Source organism: Lichenostomus cassidix, chromosome 1Aa, assembly GCF_008360975.1.
Source record: "Lichenostomus cassidix isolate B80296 chromosome 1Aa, HeHo_3.0, whole genome shotgun sequence".
NCBI classification, from domain to species: domain Eukaryota; kingdom Metazoa; phylum Chordata; class Aves; order Passeriformes; family Meliphagidae; genus Lichenostomus; species Lichenostomus cassidix.
This window is the reverse complement of record NC_139480.1, coordinates 26,119,998-26,144,072: the sequence shown is the minus strand read 5'-3', so window position 1 is coordinate 26,144,072 and position 24,075 is coordinate 26,119,998. Positions and strand designations below refer to the sequence as shown.

Genomic DNA, 24,075 nt, shown 5'->3' with positions numbered 1-24,075 from the left:
TTTACCCTGTGCTGGGAACCTATTAAGGAGAGTATTTTCATGTGCTTGGGAAGCTGTAGATGACAGAATGCTGCAGAGTATTTTCCAGTGGAGACCAACCAGCACACCATACCTAAAACAACTGAGACAGAAGAAGACATGTGACAAGGAAGAACAAATGCACATCTTCATTCTGCTAGGTTTGATATTGATATGGTTTTAACAGGGAATATGTGTCCCAGGTTCACCAACTAATATTTACCCCATTTGAAGTATATTACATATAACATTAATACATGCTTACTAACCTCAACATAATTCATAGTACATAATATTTAACAAAAAATTTTGGAAGGGACTACTACTGCAGGTTTGCCCCAAGTTGTAGTGTGGTCTGCACAACCTTAACTACATTGTGAAAGTCTCAACAATGGTCAAAGATTTACCTGGAAACTCCACATGGATTGGCCACAGACCAGCTGAGAGCTTTAACAGTGGGACTACCATGTGAAAGAGGACGTACTGCCTCTCCTGGTCACATTTGGTTGGTGGCTCCCTTCTAGGAGGAAGGCCATGGGAACTATTAGGTTGAGCACTGCAGACTTGCATATGAGCTTAATGCTAAGCTACTCAACATAGTGCTGACACCAACATGCCTTGGCCATGGCAGTTTATATACCTAGAGAATGCTAAATGCAAAGGTATATGTTCATACAGACTTGTAAATATCAACAAGGAAGAGCAAAGTCAGGCCTTGTACTGTTGGATCTCTTATTTGAAGACTTTGAATGACTACATATACCACGTGCCAGTTGAATACATATATGCCTTCAAATGTGTTGTATTCAATATATTGTGTGTATTCAGGTAAATTCAATAGCTCTCTCCAGGTTAGACTGTTCTGTTCCAAGCTGCAGTGCTGTAAATCCAAGTAACTGCACTGAATCTGCTTGTCAAACCTCTTTTTTAAAATCAGATTGAGATGACTGATCTCAGTTTTGTAACTAAGCCACAGCATCAACTATTTCTTCTAAAGAGGTAGTTTGCATAAGGAATTCATAATTTTACAGGTTTTCCAGGTGCCTGAAACCTAGCTTTTAAGAAGGAAGGAGAAAATACTAACCTCTGAAACACGAAATGTGAATTTTCAAGCTTTTAACATACAGTAAAATACTTATTCTTAATAATAGTGCATGTCTTGCAGCTTAGTTAAACTAATTTGCAAACACAAGAAAGTCAGACTAGGAAAAACATATCTTCCATAAATATCAGTACAGATTGTCAACGTACTGTGAATATTTTGTGCAGTTAGTACGATGACGGCAAAGCTTTTTTATACATCTTGGTTGAAAAGTGTGACAAAAACATCCACATGTTTTGTTTCAGGTGATGCACAGAGATTACAGTATGAACTAAGATTAAATATCAGAATAAAATTCCTGTATTTGATGGATAACACTGTAAATCATATGCACTGAACCCCATTACAACTTTATTTGGGAAACTCTAAGACATATGCAATCAACTCTGCTAGAGAAAATTCTGTGAGTGAAGACAAAATATAAATTAAAGGTAATAATTCTAAAACGTTGGTCTTTTAGGGATCAGAGTATACAGGTTTGAAACTTTGGAGGTGTGGTTTTTTGGGTTGGGCTTTTTCTTCTGTTTCTATGTCAATTGATGTGAAATCAGCATGGGAATGTAAGAAGTTTTCTGAATTTGGGATTGAAGACGTAAATGGTTATTATTTATTTGTCTCTTGCAAATTGCAAATTAGTACTCTGGAATATGTAGAACAGCATCCAGATGCATCCAAACTTTTGCTTTCACAAAGCTACTCTGATAATCATTCAGTGGCACAAAACATGTTTTTCCAGTAATGTTGTGTGTAATACTTCACTGGTAGTTATTGAATTTGGTGGATTTAGTACACTAATTGTGCTTTTAGACTTATCAATTTACTTCCGGTTTTACATTTGATGGGTTTTTTCCAAAAACATGTGAGAAATGTGTAGATTATAATGTCACATTGCTCTCATTTATTTCTGACAGCTTGGAAAGAATACGAATTCCTTTGTTTCACCTTTTTTTTTTTTTGTACTAATTGTATTCTTTATATAAAGTCTTTTAAAAATTTTAACGTGTAGCATCACTTAATTTCAGAACACATTACAGAAATAAAACACAACTACATAGTAATTGCAATTTTATGCTTCAATTCTCTACATCAGAGATTTCAAGATTGGTCTATTGAAGATGATTGCCTCTGAACTATCTGATTGTAGATGGTTTACAGTGCTTTCACTTTCACCCCAAGTATATGATCACCCGCCTGACCATACACACTTTTTTCATACTCTTTCTTGTTAGATACAGTAATCTTAGAGCAAGGATCTTAAATAACATTGTGTTGGTTGTAATGGGTCTAAACCCAAAATATTTTAGTCTTGAAGTTTAAACACTTTTGTTCCCATTCTATGAAGAATTCCAATTATACAAAGAAGTAAGTGGATATTGCCAATTGCATAATGCAGAAATCGACCTGAAACCCCTCTTATTAGTAAACCACTACATTTAAAACTGTCTTTACTCTGAAGAGACAAACCAAAGCAAAAAGTGGGAACATAAGTACCAGAAAACATAATTTTAAATTTATTTTTGCTTAAATAATTTTGTAAGGTCATTAAAATAATAATAATACACTATACTTTGACACATTCTTTTAATACTTTCATTCTCCATCACTAGCGTACCATTTACTCTGAACATATTTAGAAAAAATTTAGAAACAAGTCCCCTTACAACTCATTTGTGCAAAAATATATCCCTTTTGAAGAACTCAACATCTTTTTGACCTGAATATTACCTGCAATATTTTTCTCTGGGTGCTGAGAACTCACCGAGCAATGCACTCAATAACCTTTCACCCAAGAGCAGCCTCTGCTGTGGAGTCAGTATTTCTGATATGATGTTGTTTCACCTATTTTCTGGCTCTACTATGCCATGATTTCCCACTAGAAATACACTTAAGGATGGGAGCCTGCCCTTTTGCTTGCACTGCGCTGTGCTGACTGTGCTGTGCAGAAGCATCATTTAATAGGCACTTACTGAAATGCAGGCAAAGCAGGTGAGGCAGAGTCCTCAGTCTTCCCCTGACTGCTGTATGACCTTGTCAATATGTTGCTCTCCAGGCAGGGCATACAAGACACCTACAGAAGACCTGAGAAAGAGCCACAGCAGTTCGCCTGCTCCAGATAAAAATAAAACCATCTGCTGAAATACCCTTTGTGAAGTGCTGCTGACTGAATTGTAGCCAGGCTGAGAATTCAGCAGTAAGATTTAAAAACTGTCATTTTCTGTCATTATTAAGTAATTTAGTGGTGCTAAATATGTTATACAGGGACAGCATGGTGTGATGCTTTCTTGCCCATAAGATCCTGCCTCACTGCAAGCACTCACACACATTTCAAGTCACCAGTTCTAAACTAGCTCCTAAAAATAAAGATGGGAGGGTGTAGCAGTGGCCCTTGCTCGGGTGACCATGGGCGACCAGCCGCACGGGGTGAGAGACACCGAGGAAGAGTCCTGGGTGTGAGGAGACTTCTCAGATAGTGCGACGGACTGACTCACACCCAGGGCACCCCGCGCCTGGCGACATCAGCATGCACCGGACACCAAGTCCGCTGGCCCTGCGCATCTCCCCTCCCCTATCCCCTATTCGGTTATCATTCCAGAAGTTTCGTCTTTGTTCTCCCCAGCCGGGTTTCCCCATTGGGTTTTCAGATTTTGTACCCTCCCTCACTGTACCCTCATTGTCTGAAGCCCCTGTCGGTCTCTCCTATGGCATGCTCGGATTGGTGCCTTACCATGGACTCCTCCCATGTTGCAGCCCCTTTTAACCCCATGTAATCCAGCCTTCGGGGCTCCTGAGCTCTGGATCCTCGTACCTGCGCGTCCTATCCCGCCTCGGTCTCCCTTCACCGCCTTGTCTCCCCGCCAATAAACCCGTGGATCCCTCACTCCGGAGACTGCGTTCCTTTATTCTCCTTGGTTCCTGCCTGCTTCTGTTCCCCGAGAGAGCTACCATCTCTCCCGCGAGCTTCGCTGCTGCGGCTAGCCGGGTGCCGGGTGGGCGTGGTGGCTTGCCTGCTTCGTTGTGGCTTTGGGGCGCGCTGCCTGTACGGTGCGAGACCGGGTCGAAGCCACAGGGAGGCAGACAAAGCTAGCCTGCTGGGAAGTGTGCCTAGAGGCACCCTGGCCATGCTCTGAGGGAAAAAACCACAGAGCAAGCGAGGCGAGAGCTGCTCGAGCACCTGCCGCAGCCTCCGGCCCGGCCGGAGCAGGCCAGACTGTGCCCCGGGGCATCCCGAGGCGGGCTAGTGCCCAGTGCCGCTGGCGGCCTCCCGAGCCCCGGGCCGCCTCCTTCCTGGGCGCCCGCCGAAGGCGGCTCCGCCATCACCTGCCCGGCGCGTCCCGTGCCCGCGCCGCAGCCTGTCTGACGCCTCCTGGTAGAGCCCAGCGTCAGCCTCCAGCCATTGTGCTGCTGCTGGGGCTGGGCGGGCATGGCTGTCTCGGTGACCGAAGCCGGTGGTCAGAGCTGCTGCAGCGGCTCCGGGAGCAGCAGCACGTCCCGCCCTGGGAGCACTGCATGTCCCTGCCGTGGTCTCGGAGTCTCCAGGGCACAGCCACGGTGCGGGGGAAACTCGTCAGCCTTGTTGTTGGTGCCTGTTCCCGTCCTCATCGATTGCTATTCCCTGGTCCTCGCTCCTTTACTCATCCTCCATCTGTCCCTCATTCCCATCCACACCCGGGGCTCCATAGCCCGCCGGGTAATTTCCGCTGCTGCTCGTCGCCCCCAGCAAAGGCGTGTCTTGGCTCGCCCTGCAGAGGAGGGTCGGGCGGCTCTTCAACAGAGAGCGGCAGCAGCAACCCATCTGGGCAGCCCTGTGTCGCCGCTGCCAGTACCTCCAAGCCAAATGAGAAGGTCCGGGGCAGGCGTGGCTACCCGCGATGACCTGGCCTGACGTAGTCGGTGGCGCTGGGTGCTTCTTGCTGCTGGTCGCCCCCAGCAGAGCGATGTCTTGGCACGCTTTGCAGAGGAGGGTCGGGCGGCTCTTCAACAGACAGCAGCAGCAGCCGTCCACCTGGGCAGCCCTTTGTCGCCGCTGCCAGTTTCTCCAAGCCCAATGAGAAGGTCCGGGGCAGGCTGCCCCGCGCGGCTAATAGCGGCGACCTGGCCTGGCCCGGCTGGTCGCCCCAGCAGAGCCATGTCTTGCCACGCCCTGCAGAGGAGGGTCGGGCGGCTCTTCAACAGACAGCGGCAGCAGCAGCCCATCTGGGCTGTCCGTGGCGACCTGGCCATGCTGAGGCGGCGGGGCTGGGTGCTTCTTGCTGCTGGTCGCCCCCAGCAGGGCCATGTTGTTGCAGACCCTGCAGAAGACAGTTGGGGGGCTCCTCAGGAAGAAGCGACAGCAGTCTGCAGGCAGCGGCAGCACTTCTGAGCGGCCCTGTGCCACCGCCGCCATTGCTGCCATCACTGGTGCCTTGGAGCTCGGAGACACTTGGGACTCCACTGGTACCTCAGAGCAAAGCTGCAGGGCAGGCTGCACCATCCACCTGCCCTCGGCAGCCGGGTCTGACTGTGGTGGTGGTGCTGGTATCTGAACAGTGTTGGCATCAGTGGGCGAGACCAGGAGATGTAGATAGTCGGGCAGTCGAAGAGCTTCCCCTGGGAGTTTGTGCACCTGCATCCATGGGAGTTTTGGAGAGTAGTGGAAGGAGCCCTGAACAGCATGGCCTGACCTCCTAGCTGAGGCTGCACTGTGGAGGCGGTGGGACTGGATGTCCCTTGTAAGGTGAATCCTCCAGGGTTTCCATGTACTTGGCTTTGCTTGCAGCATGCTTGTAGTGAACTGGGAGAAACTAGAACGAGATGTATTTTAAAGGATGTTCATACTATACTGTGTGCTGCCGGTTGGCTGGTAAAGCAGCAGAACAAAATCAGCGTTGGCATCTGGCATAGCAGCAGGTGTCAGCAGTTACAATGGCGAAGTGGGGTGAGGTGTCTGGTCTTCCAAAGGGACAAGACGGAGGAGCTGGGGAATTGTCCGCGAAGTCTGGCATGGCAGCCTTGGAATGATCATCTCTTGAGAGCTCCAGTGGTCCCCGCTCACTCACCTCACTCTGACCCCACTTGAGCCTCACTCTGGTCACCCTTCTGGAGGTGTTCATTGAGGAGTGCTGCATGGATAACTATAACTACATAAAAGGTTAAGTTACAGTTTGAAAGTTGTCAGTATTATGTCAGCAATAAATTAATTGTATGGTTTAAATGAAGTCTGTTTTCTATTTCAGTTAGAATCCTGTCTATTGCCTTTTTCTGTAGAGACCAGGGTAGAAATCAGGAATAAACCTGTGGTTTCCAGGGCAAATTCATGTTAATATAGCTGCAATATTTATTCACTCATATATAATCAGTGTTTTTAGAGCAAAGTGTTATAACTCTGTTTCACAACACAGAGCTAAATGAAAATAGCAAACTAGCCAGATGTTTTGTCAGCCCAGCATACCTTCACAAAACAGCTTTCCATTCTGCCAACAGCAGCCACAGTTTTGGTTGCTTTTGTTGCCCAACCAAAGCAAGTCACCTCAGCAATTGTCATTTAGTAATCAATTTTAGTTATGTGGTCATAGCTGAGATTTTAGCAGCCTGTTCTGAAACAGATTTATTAACGATGATCAATTATGACCAGGTGGAATTTCTGACAGTTTCTTTTTATTATTGTTGCTTGACAATATATGGGAAGTTTTCTATTAGATAAATGTAGTTAAAGAGCTGACCCTGCCATCTGCTGTCATTTCTGCTGCTGCTTCCACGGTTTAGTGCCTGCTCAGAGTCTCCCAGGTTACTCACTCTCCTTCAGCTCAGCATGGAATACAAATCCTTCTGATGAGCCCACACAGTGCTGAGGACTTGTCATTCAAGCTGTGCCTGCTTTCATGTAGCACAACTGCTGAAAGCTCCACTTGCAAGATGGGCTGGTGTTATCTTCAGTAAAAATAGCACTGAACCAAAAAAGGTTTGCTGAGAGAATTTGCAAAATCCACCAAGTTTCCCAGTTTTCAAGATAAGTGTAGAATTCGTGAGCATGATAAATAGCACTTTTGTCTTAAATGTGACATTTTGATTGTTTCTGTGTTCTTTACACAGCTGCAGCTTGTTGCAGGTAAGACAACTATGTGCAGTACTGTGACAGCCAGCTATGATACTCAACACAGCATATCACTGCTGTAGCAATAAAGAACACCAGAGAGGAAGCATTCCATGGTGCCCATCTATGTCTATTCCTCACCACACCTGAGGCACATGCAGAAGGACACTTCCCACAGCAAGATGGAACTTGCCCATTATTTGTCCTTGTGCGTGGGCATGAGCAGCCCACAGTGAACTGAATTTTAGCTTTTGAAGGTATGGGTTCAAGGGCTACAAAGAGAATATAGATGTTTTTTTCTGAATATGGAATGATAGAATGGCCTGGGTTGGAAGGGATCATAATCAGCAGATTCCAGCCTCCTGTGCTGTGGGCAGGGATACCGTCCACTAAACCAGGCTGCTGTAAGCCCCATCTGTCCCGTTCCGCTCTAAAAGGGGGACTTGGGAAAGATTCTTTTAATGGATTTCTCGGACAAAAAATGAAGCACAATCGCGGCAATATTATATCTGAGAACTGTTTCTTGATAAAGAAAGGGTAAGTGTTCCTACCAAAGAGAGACAGAAAAAGGAACAAAGAGGGAAAAAGAGAGACGGAGAGGGCAAGAATACTGGACAGATCGCTACCGCTGTACCCCGGGCGCCCCGTCGGCGAGGGTTTGGCAGATGGAGCTGTGCGCTGCGAGCTGCGAGAGTCTGCGAGGTTGTCGCGGCGACGGAGCGGCCTCGGCGCCGAGCGAAGCAGAGCAGGACAGGGCAGACAGGACAGCTAGGAAAGGAGCGGACTGCAGGCAGGAAAACGCAAAGGGAGCGAGGGGGGCAGAGCTGACCCTCCAGGCGAGCCCCTGCTCCCTCCGAGAAACCGAAACAAAATGCCCCCGGTTGTGTCGCAGCTAGCTGCCTTTATGTGCTTGGCCCTCCTACCGCGTGGCTTCCCGCGCACCTTTCCGCGCGTTTTCCCCGGGCATCCGGGGATCTGACCCACCAGCAAGGGGAGGCAGCTTGCAGACCAGCAGTGGAAGCTTTTCCTCTCTCCTGATCGCTGCGAGGCGAAGCCTCTCGGGGAACAGAGCTCCCAGATGTGTACAGCCCCTAAGGTAATTTTTTCACCTCATGTATAACATGTTGAGGCATAAATAAAAATTAGATTGGGCTCTCACACCATCCAACCTGGGGATGGGGCATCCAACCCCATCCAACACTTGTAGGGACGGGCCATCCACAACTTGAGCAACCTGTTCCAGTGGGTCACCACCCTCACAGTAAAGAAGTTCTTCCTAAGATCTAATCTAAACCTGCTCTTTCAGTTTGAAGCCATTCCCCCTTGTCCATGAACTAAGAGATCCTTGTCCTCTGAGCTAAGAGATCACATAGTACTGACCACAGTCTCTTTTGTCTTACTACTTCTGTCCTACCCTGTCAGAGGACTGAGGGAAAACAAAAAAAACCCCCTGAAAACCACTTTCTTTGGGTACAAGACAAATACCATAATTCAAATCTACACAGACACCAGAGAAAACCACTTTCCAGCATTATCTCGTACAGAGGGGAAAAAACCCAGTAAAGCATGTGGTAAAAATCCAGTGCTTCTCAAAAAGCAGCAAATATTCCAGAAGTCAAAACAGATCTTTATGACCTGAAAACCAGTTTTCTCTCTTTTTTCTCCCTGCTTGCTCCCCTATAGCCCCTGTCTGCATTTTCAAAGTAGCAGGTTATGACTTGCTTTGATTTTGCTTGCTGATCATCATGCAGCTCAGGTTTTGCAGCTATAAAAAGTCCACTGAATTACAGCTTCAGGGGGATTGACAAGATGTGCTTCAGTTCTGAGACAGAACTTGGAAGGGGGAACTGCAGATGCAGGAAAACTCTCCTTGGCAACATAAAAAGCCTCTGTCCAGTGTGCACAATCTTCCTTTGCTGAATTTAATGGCCTGAGAAGAGCACAGCACAGTAATATTTGTTGCTTCATCTCCTAATACACTAGCTGAAAAAAAAGTTAGAGTTTATTGATGTGTTTTGTTCCTTGTGAAGTGTTTTGTGGTCATGTTAGACTTTTATTTTCTTCAGATGGGACCAAATTCATTTGGTACCAGCTGACTTCACCCAGCTCCTCTTGGACATGTGCCATTTCTAAAACCTTGGTATGAATCTTTGGATTAATTTTACTGGGTGCTATATTGTTGTCGTCACCCGGGACGACTTTGCCAATGCTACCACGGGTGCCGGCTAGCGAGCGGTCAGCCCAGCAAGGCTCGGCCACAGAAGCGGCGGCTAGCTCGATCTGTCGGGAGCACAGCCCCAGGAGGAAAGGCAAAGAAGCACGGTGGTAACGGGCGCAGTCCACAGAGCAGGCGAGAGACCGAGGATCCAGAAACAGTTTAACAGACGGTCCAGCAAGCTGGGGTCTCGGGGGAACCCTCTGCCTGCACACCCGGTGCAAGGGTTTTAGGGAAGGGAAAAAGGGGGCGGGGAAACAGGCGGGACAAGGGCAGAGCCAACTAGGCTCTCGGCAAAGGGAGAGGGACAAGCAGGGGAGCAAATGAATTTTGAAGGGGGTTAGCATAACATAACATCCAATCAGCAACTGAGATACACAGAACATTCTGGGCAAGGGGAGGCAACTGGGGAGGTACAAATAAACTTTCAACCAACAAGAACTTAATAAACTATATGGGCTCCGTAAAACTTCGGGGGAGGAGGGTGGAGGCTCAAACCTCAGGCTCTGGGTCTATGTCCCAGGAGTCCGAGGAAATATCTTCTTGCCCCAAAGGGCTCGGTGACCGGATGAAGGTCACCACAGGTGGCTGAGTCGACTGGGTCTCCACCTTTGGGGATGAGACCTCCACACTATATGGCATCCTTGGGTTTACCACAGACATATTTACAGAGGTGAACTGAACGTCTCAAAAAGAAACAGAGGTCAGGCTACATCAGACTCTGCTCCAGACAGCACACCTGCAGCAACCTCCTCTTGGAACATATGGCAAAAAGAGACTGGCATGAGAGTTCAGATGGACATCTGGCTCTCCAGAACGTATTCCGAGTATAAGGGCAAATCATTGCACAAGTTATATCCCTTGAATGTAAGCTGGCCCAAAGACCCAGAGTCTCTCAAATCATCTTAGGCTTGAAGTGTAGATTCAGCATTTCTTCCCTCCCCCTACCCCGTGCTCAGAAACACTACAATAAAACCTACACCCCCCACCCTGTGTGTCTACATGGCATTACTTTCTCCATGAAAAGATTAGGAAACAAGGCAAAGGATTCCCCTTCACAGGACATGCTGGAACTGAGCTTCATCCTTTAGCAAAGCCTGTAGGACATTACCTACACCCCACCTCCTAATTTTAGTAAATTACCTTAGTCCCTGTCCTTGAGCTATTGCTCTGTCAGTGAACACAAACTCCTACAGGAATGTCTTTAGGGGTAAACTTCCCCCTCAGCTTTTGTTTCCAAAGCCTCTGCTGATAGTCTCCCCTGAGAACAGTTGCTGTGTTGCATTCCCTTCAGGCTGTGCTTTTGAAATATTCCCCACAGGAAAGGCTGAAGTAGCTCCTCGTTGATGGTCTTTCTTTTGAAAAGCAAGAGGAAACACTTCAAGGGAAGTCAGTGAGGTCAACAAAAACCAGCAGCAATATCAGTCCCTCACAAATAAGCTAGAATGTAATGCAGAGTTCCTCTGCACAATTTTCTGGAAATAAAATAAATTGAAATACACAAGTGTATCTAGCTCCAATAGCAAATCAATGATGTAAAACATTTAAATATTTAACCAAAATTTCAGCAGCTTATGAGCTATCAGAGAAGCTATTTATTATGAAATTTGGACATTGATTTGCTCCCTAAAATAGTGAGACGTTAATTGCAAAATGCACTATCAGTTATGCACCATGGGTTAAGAAAATAACTGTTTAGCAGGGAAATATTTGAATATTTTGCAGGGCTTTCCTATATAGAAACTCTTTGCTGTTGCAACTCATGATAGTCTTCTCTATCCTTTGGTGAGCCATAGAAAAAGAGAAAAAACCCCACCCCAAGGCCTTTGTAAAGTAAAAACACCCTCTATTTTGTCAGGACTTCCAGCTCCCCTTACACTTCCTTCAGCTCAACCGGTAGTTAAGCTGATACACATCATGCTGCAAAATAGCTTGAAGAAATATACTTGAAACTTCAATTTCAGTCAACATTTTAATTTCTCCCACTGAATGAAAACACACTTGGATTAATTATCAGGCTATCAAGTGTTTTGCCTAAGTTTTATTTGCAACCCTTTCCCCCCCCCCCTCAACTTTTCACCTTCTTTTCACTTCTAACACAGTCTTCCTGGGATGAATGTCAGTCAATTAAAAAGTAGTTCTGAACTGTGTCCTTAACACAAGTTGTAACCTGGGTAAGTTTGCCCAGCTGTGCTTGGAAAGCTCATGTCATAGGCTGCACCACCACTCAAATCTGACAGCCCTCAACCTGTCAAAACAGACACACCAAGTTCCTTACTGAGCAATCAATTAAAAAAAAAAAATTAATGTTCTTTCTTCAGCAGCCTTATTTTACCACCCAGGATGAGTCCCTAACCTGGTGCTTATTGCACACATGAGGTTTGCAGCTCTAAACCTTTCCTATTGCTGAGGTTTGAATAGTTTAGCTGTTTAATTCCCAAATTTCTTTTGTTAATGTTCACCAAACTAACCATTCCAGTTTCTTCTATGAAGTGTATGTCAAAAGCTGAATTAAAATGTCAAGGAGAAGGTAAAGAGCATACGTCAAGGCTCTGCCTGAATCATGAGAAATTCCAGCAACCAGCAGAGTTCTGGAGCAAAGATCTGAGTCAGCACCTGCAGTTACTGAGACAATGCTGTCACATGCTTCACCGACCACAGTTACACTCAGAACAAGATGCTTTTCATCATTTATACCTCAGGCACTGACTCCTGCATATTGGTATGTTTTTGCTCCATCACTGTGCTTTTTGCAGGTGGTGTTGGACAGTCAGTGGACAAGAAGAATGGTTGGCCAGAAGGGCAAGGTGCCACTTTCATACAGAAGATTTACATGTAGGTATACACTGTTCCATGTGAACAGGGCCATAGCTACACTGCCCTGAAACCTTTGCTACAAGGAGTAACTTCAGTTTTGTGTTTCTTTCAGGACACGGCTATTAGCTATGATCTGACGTGGGACATCGTAACTGAGTTCACTCACACTGTGGAGCTATTATGCCATCATGAGAACCAGTCTGAACTGCATCATTTCAAAGCCAGCCAGCCAAATTTGAGGATGTTTCTCTGGCATCCCAGAGACACCAGTATCTTAAATATGGTATTTGAATACAAGATTATGTCAGCTATTACACACACATTGGCTGACATTCAAGCTATTGAGTAGTAAGAGCAACTTGTTCTCATTGGTCCTTCTGTATGAGCTTCTGAATTATTCATCACCATCCAGAAAGTGATAAAATTGTATTTATGACCAATACATAAAATTCAAACAAGACCTTTATTTACATTAGGTTTTCAAGCGGTGGGTGTTGCAACATACGTAACAAAATTTCATACTACATTTTTATAGGTAATCAGGTTGAAAAACATCTACATTATCAATTTGTCAAAACTGGCTAAGCAGAAAATGTATCAACTCGGCTTTAGAGTACTCTGTGTCAATTTTATACCATTTTCCATATCATTCATAGTATTCCTGATGTCATGGTTATAAAAATGGAATGCTCATGCACGTTAATTTACAATGAACTCTCTAGTAAATTTTACATTCTTCACTTGTTCAGAAGAGCATGTCAATACTCCTCTCACCTTGTCTCACAAAGCAATTATGGATCCAAATAGGGAGAAAACTCGGTCAATCAGGAGATTTTTCACAGAAAAGAAATGGATTTTACAAGACAAGGAGTCAGAACTTCATTCTGTGACTAACTGGATTAGAATATCTCATTCTGTAGAAAACAAGTTCTACTGTAAAGATTAATCAAGTTCTTTTATTTCATACTAACATTATGCAGCAACCAATATGAGTATCTAGGTAAACAGAGACTTTGTGAAATGCTTTGCTACAAAGCTGACCAGTAATGCACGCAAATGATAAAGTCATCAACTCTGCTTACTGCCAGAAATAAAAAAAAAATTGGCTTCAGGAGCAAATAACACTGATTCATACTGTGCTCAAGCACTAATCAACAAAATCTATTAAACTACACATGTGGGGAAATAATCAGAGCAGCTTTGTTATCTTACTTGTGACACCTTATTTAAATTTCAGGCATTACTTCTTTATATCAGCATAAATATGTAGCCTTCTACAAGTTTTATGATGTGGTTACAGACATAAAAATGTTATAGTAGAAAGCAAGAGCTAGTTCAAGGAATTTCAGACTTTGAAATCAGCAAGATACAAAGCTAAAATTCGTATGTTCCTTTTCAAGTTATGAATACTTTCACTAAAACATAAATATTTTAACATATATTATTTTTTTCTGACATTCAAAATTGTAAAGTCAATATGGCAGAATTATTGTTAAAAGCACGTATTTACAAATATTCTTTTTTCCATACATAAAGTATTTGGCATAATTATAACAATCTTACTGCATACACAACTGTTTGCTTCTTTTTCACATAATGGTACACTCCTTATTAAAATTTACCAATTATGTACAAAAATACTTGAACATTTATTATAGAAAACTTCTATAACTACGGTCAACAGCTTGTAACTGCTGAAGGTTTAATTGAGAGAATATAAAAAAGTGGTCACTTTCTTCCAGTTATACTATCAACAAATCAAACACAGCTAAGATCAACATGAGCTTCCCAACAAAAGAGGGAGAATATTTTTAACAATATGATTTAAAATGCAATTCACACATCTGTTCCCAAGCACATTTAAACAGTCAATAAAAGAAAGAGGATACAAAACGTACATACAGAAGGTGCTTTTTTTTTTCCTTCCCCTCCACATTCCTATGTCTTGGCATTACCTTTCCAGAGCTCTTCAGATGCCCATTACTAAAATACAACCTAAGGCCAAACACCATTCTCAACAAAAAAGATGATGGTGATCAAGCTAAAAAGCAAATAAAAGATCTGGCTCCAATGGCTCATACACATCCAAAGAACTGTTCAGAATTTTTGCTAGATTTTTACAAAATTATAAATGACCTTTGCAATTAGCTTTTGAAATGTATGGATTGAAACCCAGCAATTTGTATTCTTAAAAATTTGCTCATTTAACGAATTGCCTTGATGCTAGTCAGTACTGATTGTTGTAGACAAGTTGAATGAACAATTCATTTGTACCTATTTCATACACAGATTGTATTCTAGGGTGAACTTTCAAAAACAGCAGATAGCCTTCACTAGAAAACTACTAGCTTTAAAAAAAACCCCCAAAACTAAAACAAAAACAACAAAATACATTAACTGGAAGAATAAAAGTAAATTGCACCTCAAAACCAAAAAAGGATGTGTCAGGTACATACACTAATGGCACAAAACCTTATTGGAATTCACCAGAATGGTGCCATACGCTGAATGAAATACAGGTATTTTTCCATCTTAAAAATAACATACGCCAAGTGTGTGTTTCAAAAATTCTAAACCACATTCTTACAACAGTTCTCTGCTGTATAACTTGCATTATATCTCAGTTTTTCCACATACATTTGAAATTACCAACCTGTTCATCGGATAAGAGAAACTTTCAGCCTACTTGCAGAAACATCCTAGTCTACAGACTACATTGTTAGAAAGCGTGCATTTATCTCTAGTATTGAAGATCCAGTCAGTATATTCTGCATTTTGCAAGAAGCATTCAGCTAACTCAGATGAGAGTTGTAGGGTTTTAGATTCAATTTTTTAAATAAAAATAAAGTACAAATAAGAGCATTTATCAGTATTCACCACCATGAAATTAAAAAAAAATTCCTCTCATTCATGCTTCTTATATGGCAACCTAAATTAGTAATTTCATTTCAAATGTGCAACATAATATTAATAAGCATTTCAAAATTACTCAAAAGAAAATGTGGACAAAATATTAAAGTGCCTAACTAACTGAGTTTTACGATTTTTAAAAAATATTATTTCTTAAACAGTAAAGAATGTGTTGCAATTAAATATAAAAGCGGCTTCTCATAGCTGAGAGACTTTGCGGGGCAGAGGCCTGGGCCGGGGAACCTGCTCAGTCCTCCTGCTGCTGTTTTCCAGGTTGTTTGGCCGAACCAGCTGTGGCTTGGGCGGCAGTGCCGGAGGGTCTGTGGCAGGCGGGATGGAGAGGCTGTGAGGTAGAGGAACGGGTCGTTTCAAAGTCCGCTCGTACACACTGTAAGGTGGCGGGGTTTTGCTTTCTTTTCTCACAGGCTCCTCAGAAATGCTGTAGCTTGGGACAGTCACTGCTGGTTCGCTGCCTTGGCTTTCAAAGCCTGATGTCTCTGATGTGCTACATCGGCTGAGCGAAGAGATGCCGCTGCTGTAACTCCCTGACAGCGCCGGGGAGTTGGATATGAGCCCCGAGGAATGATACTCCACTGGAGATGGTGTGAATGATTGCACAGACCCCTGCTCAAAGGAAAGGGCAGAAGAATTTACCTGGCATATAGGAGAGTGTTTCTGTGCTCAGACTGAAAACATACATAGACAGAGTGCACGTACTCAGAGCTTTGCTATACAGAAGTGGTTGTGTCCTTGTTTAATCAAGATCTGGTAAGAAACTGGTAAAAAGCTCATTTCAGTAGTGCCTGGGTACACGTTAGACAGTGCTCATTACAATAATTCACATAAGTGGAAGTAAAACTGTTTTTAAATGTTATCTTACTATCATAATACCCTGGAAAAATCTGGAAGTCTTTAGAATGCACCCTTAGTTTTCCCAGCTGTAAGTGGAATGCATCACTGAGCGCAGGGCATACCTGGGGGTGTCCTGCCCCCTAACGCCAAAGCCCAGCACTGCTGTTACTGCAGGCTCTCATATCCCAAATTCAGTTACCAAAGCTTTTACTCACAGCTTGTAGTGCATTGCCATGCAGTGAAAAGTGCATTTACATCATGGCATCATTTCCAAGTGTACCATAACACCAGTGCTGGAGGGGTAGCACAAAGCAGGTGTCAAGGTAAGGGCTGCTGCTGGGGGCCAGCCCCCTTCAGCTGCTGTTCCTGCTGCCATTTGGGGCAACAGCAGAATGGTAGGAGATGAAAGCATCAGCACCCTTCCTCTTCACCATCCCCCACGTGTTCCTTAGACACACACAACACACCACATGTGCGTCAGGAACAAGGGCCATATGGAGGGCACAGGTGGCCAGTGGCTGCACCAGCAGCCTCCCAGGTCAGTGTGGGATGGTGAGGGACCAGGAGCTGAGGGCCCAAGCAGCAGGAACAATAAAGGCCAACCTAAAACCATTGAGCAGTTCTATTCCAGTGAATAGAACTGAAAACTGTAAAAGGTTAGCCCACACTTTCCAAGTTGAAAACTTTTTGCAACATATCTAATTTTGACTGGAGTGATCTGAGACAATCCAGACTTATTGGCCTCAAGCCTCAGGCTAAAAAATGGATAGAGAAATCACATTAATGACATATTTCTCACTCCTGTTCTTGTTAGACTGGTTGACGCTCAGCTGCTCAGCTTGAGGTGAGAGTGTGAGCCATGCAACAAAGGATGGGAGTGGAAGAAGAGGAGAGGGACAGAGGTGTACAGAGCTGACTGCACTGACTTTATACTGTTGAGATAATTTTAGTTATCCATCTAGGACAGGATCCACAGAGCACTGAAATCAATGGAGAAGAAAAAATCTTCATTTACATCAGTGGGTTTTGTACTAGGATGGTTTTCTCTGGCAGCACACTCTTAGAACAAAGGCTAAAATCTGAGCCCTGTATATGGCTATGGAAAAGTAGAGCAAGTTTTATTTAAAGCTTAACTCCTGGTGAAAACATTTCAGACATTTTGAGGAGCCTGTCTAACTACTGTAGGCCACAGCTGCACTGCTACTCCCACAAACATCCAGGGTCAAAGTTTTCAAATAAATTACGTATTTGGCTCCAGTTCCAAGAATATTTGACACTTGGATTAAGTGACCATATATAAGATATAGGACCTTTGCTTTTGTCATTCAGAACAACAGCAAATACATGTAAAGCCTGGAGGGGTAAGCACTTGGTTCCCGACAGCAGTGCAGACTGCTTTTACCAGTAACAAGTAAGAGTCCAGACATCAAAACATTCTGGAAATTCAGGGATGCTCAAAGTGAGATCCAGCAGTATTTTGGGCCAGCATTCCTCTTCCAAGCAGCAGTCCAGATTTTGGCTGTAAAATGCTTAAATTCTATCCAGACCTATAGTAGGAGAATGTTAGGACAAGCTTCAAACATCCCTAAGAATCATCATACTGTGTGTCCATTCACACTGTGTCATGAAGAGTCACTCATTTTTGTACAAGATCCTAATGTTCTAAAGAGCTTCCCAGTAAGCAATTAGGGCAAAACATGGGATGGGTACTCACTTAAGCAGAATGGTAATAGTACTATGGGGCACTCTAATTACCAGCAGAATTGCATTGTGATGAATGTGGACCACTGTGCAGACACAAGTAGAAATGACAGGGTTATGGGAAGGCAAACAGGACAATGACTGTGGACCTGTAATTAGGGATCTCAAAGGGAAAGGAAATATTTTGGGGTGCTGTTTTCTTCCTCAGGCAATGTGTAGCTCTGCAGTATTAGTTAGACATTGGGTTTCTGAGAGGTTATTTTGGCAGGGCTGCCTCCCTCTGTCCTTGTATGTGAGTGCCTGAAGCACCAGTCATGCTCCTTTTTATTTGCTCTCCTTCCATGTTGTTGATTCTTGTATTTCTACCTGAAGAATCATCTCTGCTTCAATGGGATGGCAGAAACTATCCCTGAGACCAATGTCATGCACTCTGCCAACTCTAGGGTTTGCTTGAACAGGCTGCATGTTTGTGTCCTCCAGTGCTGCGGAAAACACAGATTTCCCAGTCGAGTTTTCCAACAAAAAAGTGGGTACCAATATGTGGGTACGAACACATGCAAATAACTTGAAACAGAAATGCAACCTGCTCAGTTTAGCCTGGATCTCAAATTATTTTGGATGTTTAACTGCCAGAGAAGAACCAATACTTATTCACAGTCTATGCTTAATGATTCCTACTGACAGGTGACAAACTACTTAAAACTTCTTACACAACCTCCCTGGAGCATTCTGCAGAGGAAAAGGATATTAAAGTGATTGAAGCCAGGGATACTCTCTAATACACCCTCTAATCTAACACCTCTGAATGCTGGAAGAATAAGACAAACAGGTTTCACAGCAGTTTTTCCTTTGTTGGCACCTCACCCTCTTCCACGGTGGAGACAGGGTTTTGTATAGGTATAATGATAAGAAAAAGAAAACATAATATAATCCCAAATAGTGTACATTTAATATATACCATCTACCCCACAACACACAAGATCTGTCCCACAAAGGGAATTCACAGCAATAAGACAGTACCTTCATTGGTGATCTGCCAGCAGGAGAAGGGGAAATGGAGGCTATGTGTCTTGCTGGTGATGCTGTAAAGTTAGAAAGATTTCAGTGCACTTGTGGCATTACAATTTTCATTAAAAAATCTTTTAAGGAGATCATTCGATACATAAACATTATCTCTAGTCCCCTTGGCAGGTAGCTGTAAATAGTTTTAGAGATTTTTTTTTTATTTACTTTGTTCTCAGGAATATCTTGCAGTACAACCACGTATAAGAAATTCCTGCATATGCCTTTACTGACAAATTTTATATCACTGTAAATTGACTTATAATCTACCAAATTATAAGAAGTTAAAAAAAATCAGTATAACAAATTTTCCTTTTTGTTCTTAAGAAATATATTATGAATTTGTATGTCAAATAAGGAAAAAAGAAAATACATAATATACTTATATAAAACATTTACCTGCTAATATACTAGTAACATGCCTGGACAAATTCAGAGGCATAAGTATAATACACAAAAAGTTTATTCACTCCCTTGAGAGCAATTATAGTATCACTGGAGCAGCCTTTCCTTTAAATGGAAATTAATCTTTTGAAAGGCAAAATTGTTATAGTAACAGAATTCATGTACTTTCGCGATTGCTGCGCATTTTCTGGCCAGTAAGATTCTTTGTGCTTAATGATCATTTCTGATTCCTAACCTTCAATTATCATGAAATCAAAAGACTAAATTTGATCATCCTCCCCCATACTAGCATGAACTGTGTGAAACTGTTCATTCATTAAGTGAAGAGGCAAAGTATGGGAAACTGCAGAGAACATTAACAAGATGAAAATACCCACAGAGGCAGTTCTACAGCCTTTCATGTAAGACATCAAATAAGAAGTTAACCTGCCCAAGAAGTTAAACATTAAGCAGAGTGGAAAGAATCTAAGCTCTCAAGTACTGGAGCTTTACCTGAAATGTCCATTAACTCACCAGTCTGTGCAGGTCTTGGTGGTACAGGAGGAGATACAAGCTTTCCACTTTCTGATGTGTTTCTGGCTTCCTTCCCGCTATCCAGGCTCCAGCTGCTGGGGGTGGTGTTTACAGCTGGAAGAGAATGAAAAGACTGTCATAGGCATCAACACTTCCAGTTCTCTGACTAGCCTTTATCCATGAGGGTAAAAATACACAAAGTGAAAACACCTAACAAGTCAATAAGCATGCCTGAAAAGCTCTCATGATTACATCTGCAGTTGCAAAGCTCTGAAAGAGCAGCTGTCAATCTCATGGATGCCTGATGGATGCACCTGGCCCTCAGGACAGTTTGTGACTGTACAGGAGTGGGGGCCATCAACAGCAGCAGCAGCTGAGATTCCACTCTGGTGCACTGTAGATCCAATCACAGAGGAAGATAAGCTTGAAGCCTGTTAATATAATCGGTTTATCTTTGCACCAGACTCCTATTTAGAGGCTTCCAGGCAGAGGGAAATAGACTACTCATAAACTGTTTCCATTAACTCATTTTATACACAGAAGGGACTAGAGAAAGGAACTCACCAAATTCCTATCTACCTCCTTCATAAAGCTTTCTGTGCTAACAGTCTTGTGTTGCCTGCATGGACTACAAATTCAGAATTGAAAGAAGGTGGAAAGAAGGGCACAAAATGTAGGGAGTAAAAATTGGAAAAAATTAAAAGTGTCTGACAGAAAAAAATATCAAATTAAGAAACTATTGTGGTCTGAGAAAACTTCTATACACTGCTTGTATCCATGGTCAAGGATCTCTGCTTGATCATGTAAATTGACTATCAACTTGACATGCATAAAATTGGCTGTTTTCTTTGTCTGTGTTACCTCGACCAAATTCTATGACTTTAACTAAATGATCCCATATGGTCTGGAACAGCTTCCTTGATAGAACTGGATTATCTCACGTCATCAGGAAGTCAACAATATTGGAAATAAGTCAGACAGACAGAAAGACAGGGCATTTAACATGGACAGGACAAAAGCTAATTTGAAAAACACAACTTCCATTACACTTCCTGGGAAAAAATAAAAGGAGTTGAAAATAACTGCTTCAAACCTTGCCATTCATCTCCCAGATACACCACCAAAAAAAAAAAATCCCCCACTTTAAAAGCTTCAAACCTCTTGCCCTGCCATGACAGTTTCCTTCTTTACTTATTTCAATTGTGAGTAGAGAATCACATGCAAGGACCTTTTGTTTATTTACAGAGATAAAATGAAAAAGCAAAGTATTGTTGCTAACTAATGGCATCAATTATGGCTATTGTAGCAACACTGAGAGCTCTCAGGACTGCAACCCCACTACACACCAGACTTAATACAATAAGTACAGTAAAAATAATACTGGTCTCATAGCTGAAACAATATTGTTACAGAATAATTGCACTTTACATGACCCTGGGATCAGTGCACAGAATAATCTATTTTCTAGAGGATCATTTTGCTTTCTTATTGCCAAAATATGCAAGATAGTATTTGCTTTTTATTGTAAGCTGTCACCTAATGGTATGGCTTTGCTCTCATCCTAAAAATCACTTGGCACCAGACCTAGGTACTTCAAAAGCCTGAATCTCTTGAAAAGTCTTTTTTTTTTTCTTTTAAATCATACAAGCAGTCAGTTCTTTGGACTGCTAAAGTCTTCAGGAGAGAACACTTCATTTTAATAATTCTGTGGCTGCATAGGCCAGTGGAAAAGTTTTGCCTTTTACAGGTTAAATTATTTCATATGTTTTTCAGCCCTGTGAAAAAATTACACCTCTTTTCATAAAAATATGAACACAAAAATACCTATGAAAACCAGCTCTTTTTAAGAAAACCTGATTCCTGGTTGGTTCTTACTAAAATATATTCTTAAAATAGTTGTTTCTATACACTTATTTTACTGTATCCTTTATTCAGCATACCACAAAGGTACCATAATGAAATGATATAGCATATTATGGATGTGAGGCACATAATGAAGTCATGGCACAATTTCTGTGCCAACAATATTGAAGCTCTCCTGGTGCAAAATTATAAAAGGCATTATTTTTTCTATGGAAATGCATATATTTTTCATTTATTCTAATTAAAAATGAAATCCCCAAAAAGCAAGAAACCAGAAGCTGGTGTTCTCAATCAAAGTGTAACCAGAAGCACATTGAGTTGTATTTGGTAAAGAGGACTTGCAGGTATGAAACTTCAGCACTCTGTCCATCTCTTTACCTTCTCTGTGCTTTTCACCCCATATGTGTCTCTTGAGAAATGGAAAGGACAATTCTCACAGGCAGCCTGTTGCAACCTCCTGCTCCATCCCCACCTCCTGCAAACTTCTGGGCCTTATTTGAGTGCAACACTCAGTTCAAACACTGTGTTCTCCCCTTTCTGGCAAAGTGTTTTGAAACTTAGACTTGTTAGCATAATTTATTTAGTCAGTTAGAATGTTTTGACACTTGGAGATGACAGTATGCACTCAAAAGAACTGGCATTCTACAGGAACATGCTGGAGTAATTAAATTTTCATTCTTCCAAGACTGGCATGTTGCAGCATTTCCACTCACCTTTGTCAGAGCCAGGCAGATTGGAATCACTTCGTGGCAAAGCACCGTCTCCAATATGATTAAACAGCATTCTCTGTAAATTGAGAACAGCATGGTTTACACATAGCTGCTGCTGTATTTCAGTAGCCTTTAAGAAAACAAATACGTTTTTGTTATTACTCCCCCTCACCCCCAGGTCTATTTTGGAGGTAGAGTGATAAACATCGCACAAGAACATAAACAGTTTAATAAAAGTATGTGTATACAGATAGGGAGTAACTAGTTTTCTGAAAACTGTACACACAGAAATTCGAGGGAGGATTATTATGTACTGAATTCTGACAGTTTCCAGCACCTTAAAAAACATAATAAAAACTCATTCCTAAAGAGATACCTTAATAGATTACTGGACAAATAGAAGTACAGATTTGCGATAATTTCATTACAGAATCAGGATCTGAACAAGATAATATTCAAGTTATGGCTGTTACTTAAAAGCACTGAGTTGTTTTCCAACCCTGACTTTTTTGGTAGTAGTCTTCTTACTTCTCTTGTGGATAAGAGCTGACCCATAAAGCATGTTTGTCTTTCCTTTTCTTAATAATAATTTTGCTTACAAATCACAGTACATGTATGAAAAGAAATTAAAATTCTACCATTTATTTCTTTTGGCAGCATTCAAATAATCCATGGGTCACTAGTTTGTCTTGAAAACATATGCAAACAGCATACAGTTGATCCTACAAGTCATTCTGATGTACTTTCCAGAGGAAATGGGAACACATAAACTTTTACCTTTTTTTCTTTTTTCTTTTCTTTAAAAGCAAAATCAGACAATCAGTGAAATCCAAATAAAATCCTATTATTGTATCTCCTTCCAGTGTTCACAGAGGACAGTGTCAAGTTGGTGAGGCACTATGCTGTGGTTCCACAAGATGGCAAACCCAGCTGCAATGTGATCATCACTCACCTATTATGTTGCAGCTTCATGTTACAAAGTGATGAACAAATATTTGAGTCCAATTCAACTTCACTTTGAGCATCTCAGAGACAGAATGCTTTGGTAGATTTTGAGCTACAGTAAGTGGCTGTATGTCATATTAGAGTCATACTGGGTCAAGTAATATTGGCTTTCCTGGAGTTACCATTAAACTGAGGTGGTGTTACTACATATGTACTCTAATGTGACAGAAAATGTGATTGTATGTTCCTGCCTGGTCTGGATTGAATGTTCACTGCCTAGTGAGCCTGCAAGTGCACTAGGATGTGGTGGACAAGTGTTGAAGTACATTTTCTGTTGCAAAGGTAAAGAGCAACGGCTGAAAAAGCAACTGAAATTGGAGGAGATAAAGAGACAAAAGCTGAATGAAGTACAGAGAAACAAGGATGCACTAAAAAGAATGAGATATAAAACCATATGGAAGAACACGAGCAATCACAGGATGTTTAATGACACGCAAATAAAAACCCCAAAAAACGTAAAATTCAAAAAGCTTCAATAGGAAAAATAATAATGCAAAAACTAAGGAGGCTTGTTGACCAGTCAATGACAGCAGGCATTCCTCTTCAGAGTATGGGAAGAGCTAGAGAGACACTGTACAATCATTCAGCCAGAGATCACAAAGCAAGCACAAACAGATGTTGACTAAAACCAGCTGCACATAACCTTGAGCAGCAATTTCAATGAGGAAGTGGATGCAATACTGCTGTGGTCTTGTTCTGTGAAGTCCATCAAACTTCCTTAAATAAGGTAGCTATGGCCCAAAAGACTTGAAGTGCAGGAATTTGCCTGTGTATCTCAACTCTCCTAGTTGAAACACTAATGTGAAAATTTCTCTCATTAAGCAAAGTAATT

At 42.3% G+C, this 24,075-nt stretch overlaps 1 protein-coding gene across 4 annotated transcripts in view; it reads right to left on the bottom strand.

Moving 5' to 3' along the window:
* Nucleotides 1–11,467: 11,467 nt before the first annotated feature.
* DOCK4 (dedicator of cytokinesis 4) overlaps nt 11,468–24,075 on the bottom strand; it is a 246,548-nt gene continuing 233,940 nt past the window's right edge. For all 4 annotated transcript variants that reach the window (XM_085043039.1, XM_085043060.1, XM_085043049.1 and 1 more), the window contains 4 exons: nt 22,242–22,314; nt 19,666–19,779; nt 18,706–18,767; nt 11,468–15,756 (listed from right to left, as the gene is read on the bottom strand). In XM_085043039.1, the coding sequence (XP_084899165.1) occupies nt 15,331–15,756; nt 18,706–18,767; nt 19,666–19,779; nt 22,242–22,314 (675 nt within the window). In that variant the 3' untranslated portion in view covers nt 11,468–15,330. The remainder of the gene's footprint in view (nt 15,757–18,705; nt 18,768–19,665; nt 19,780–22,241; nt 22,315–24,075) is intronic.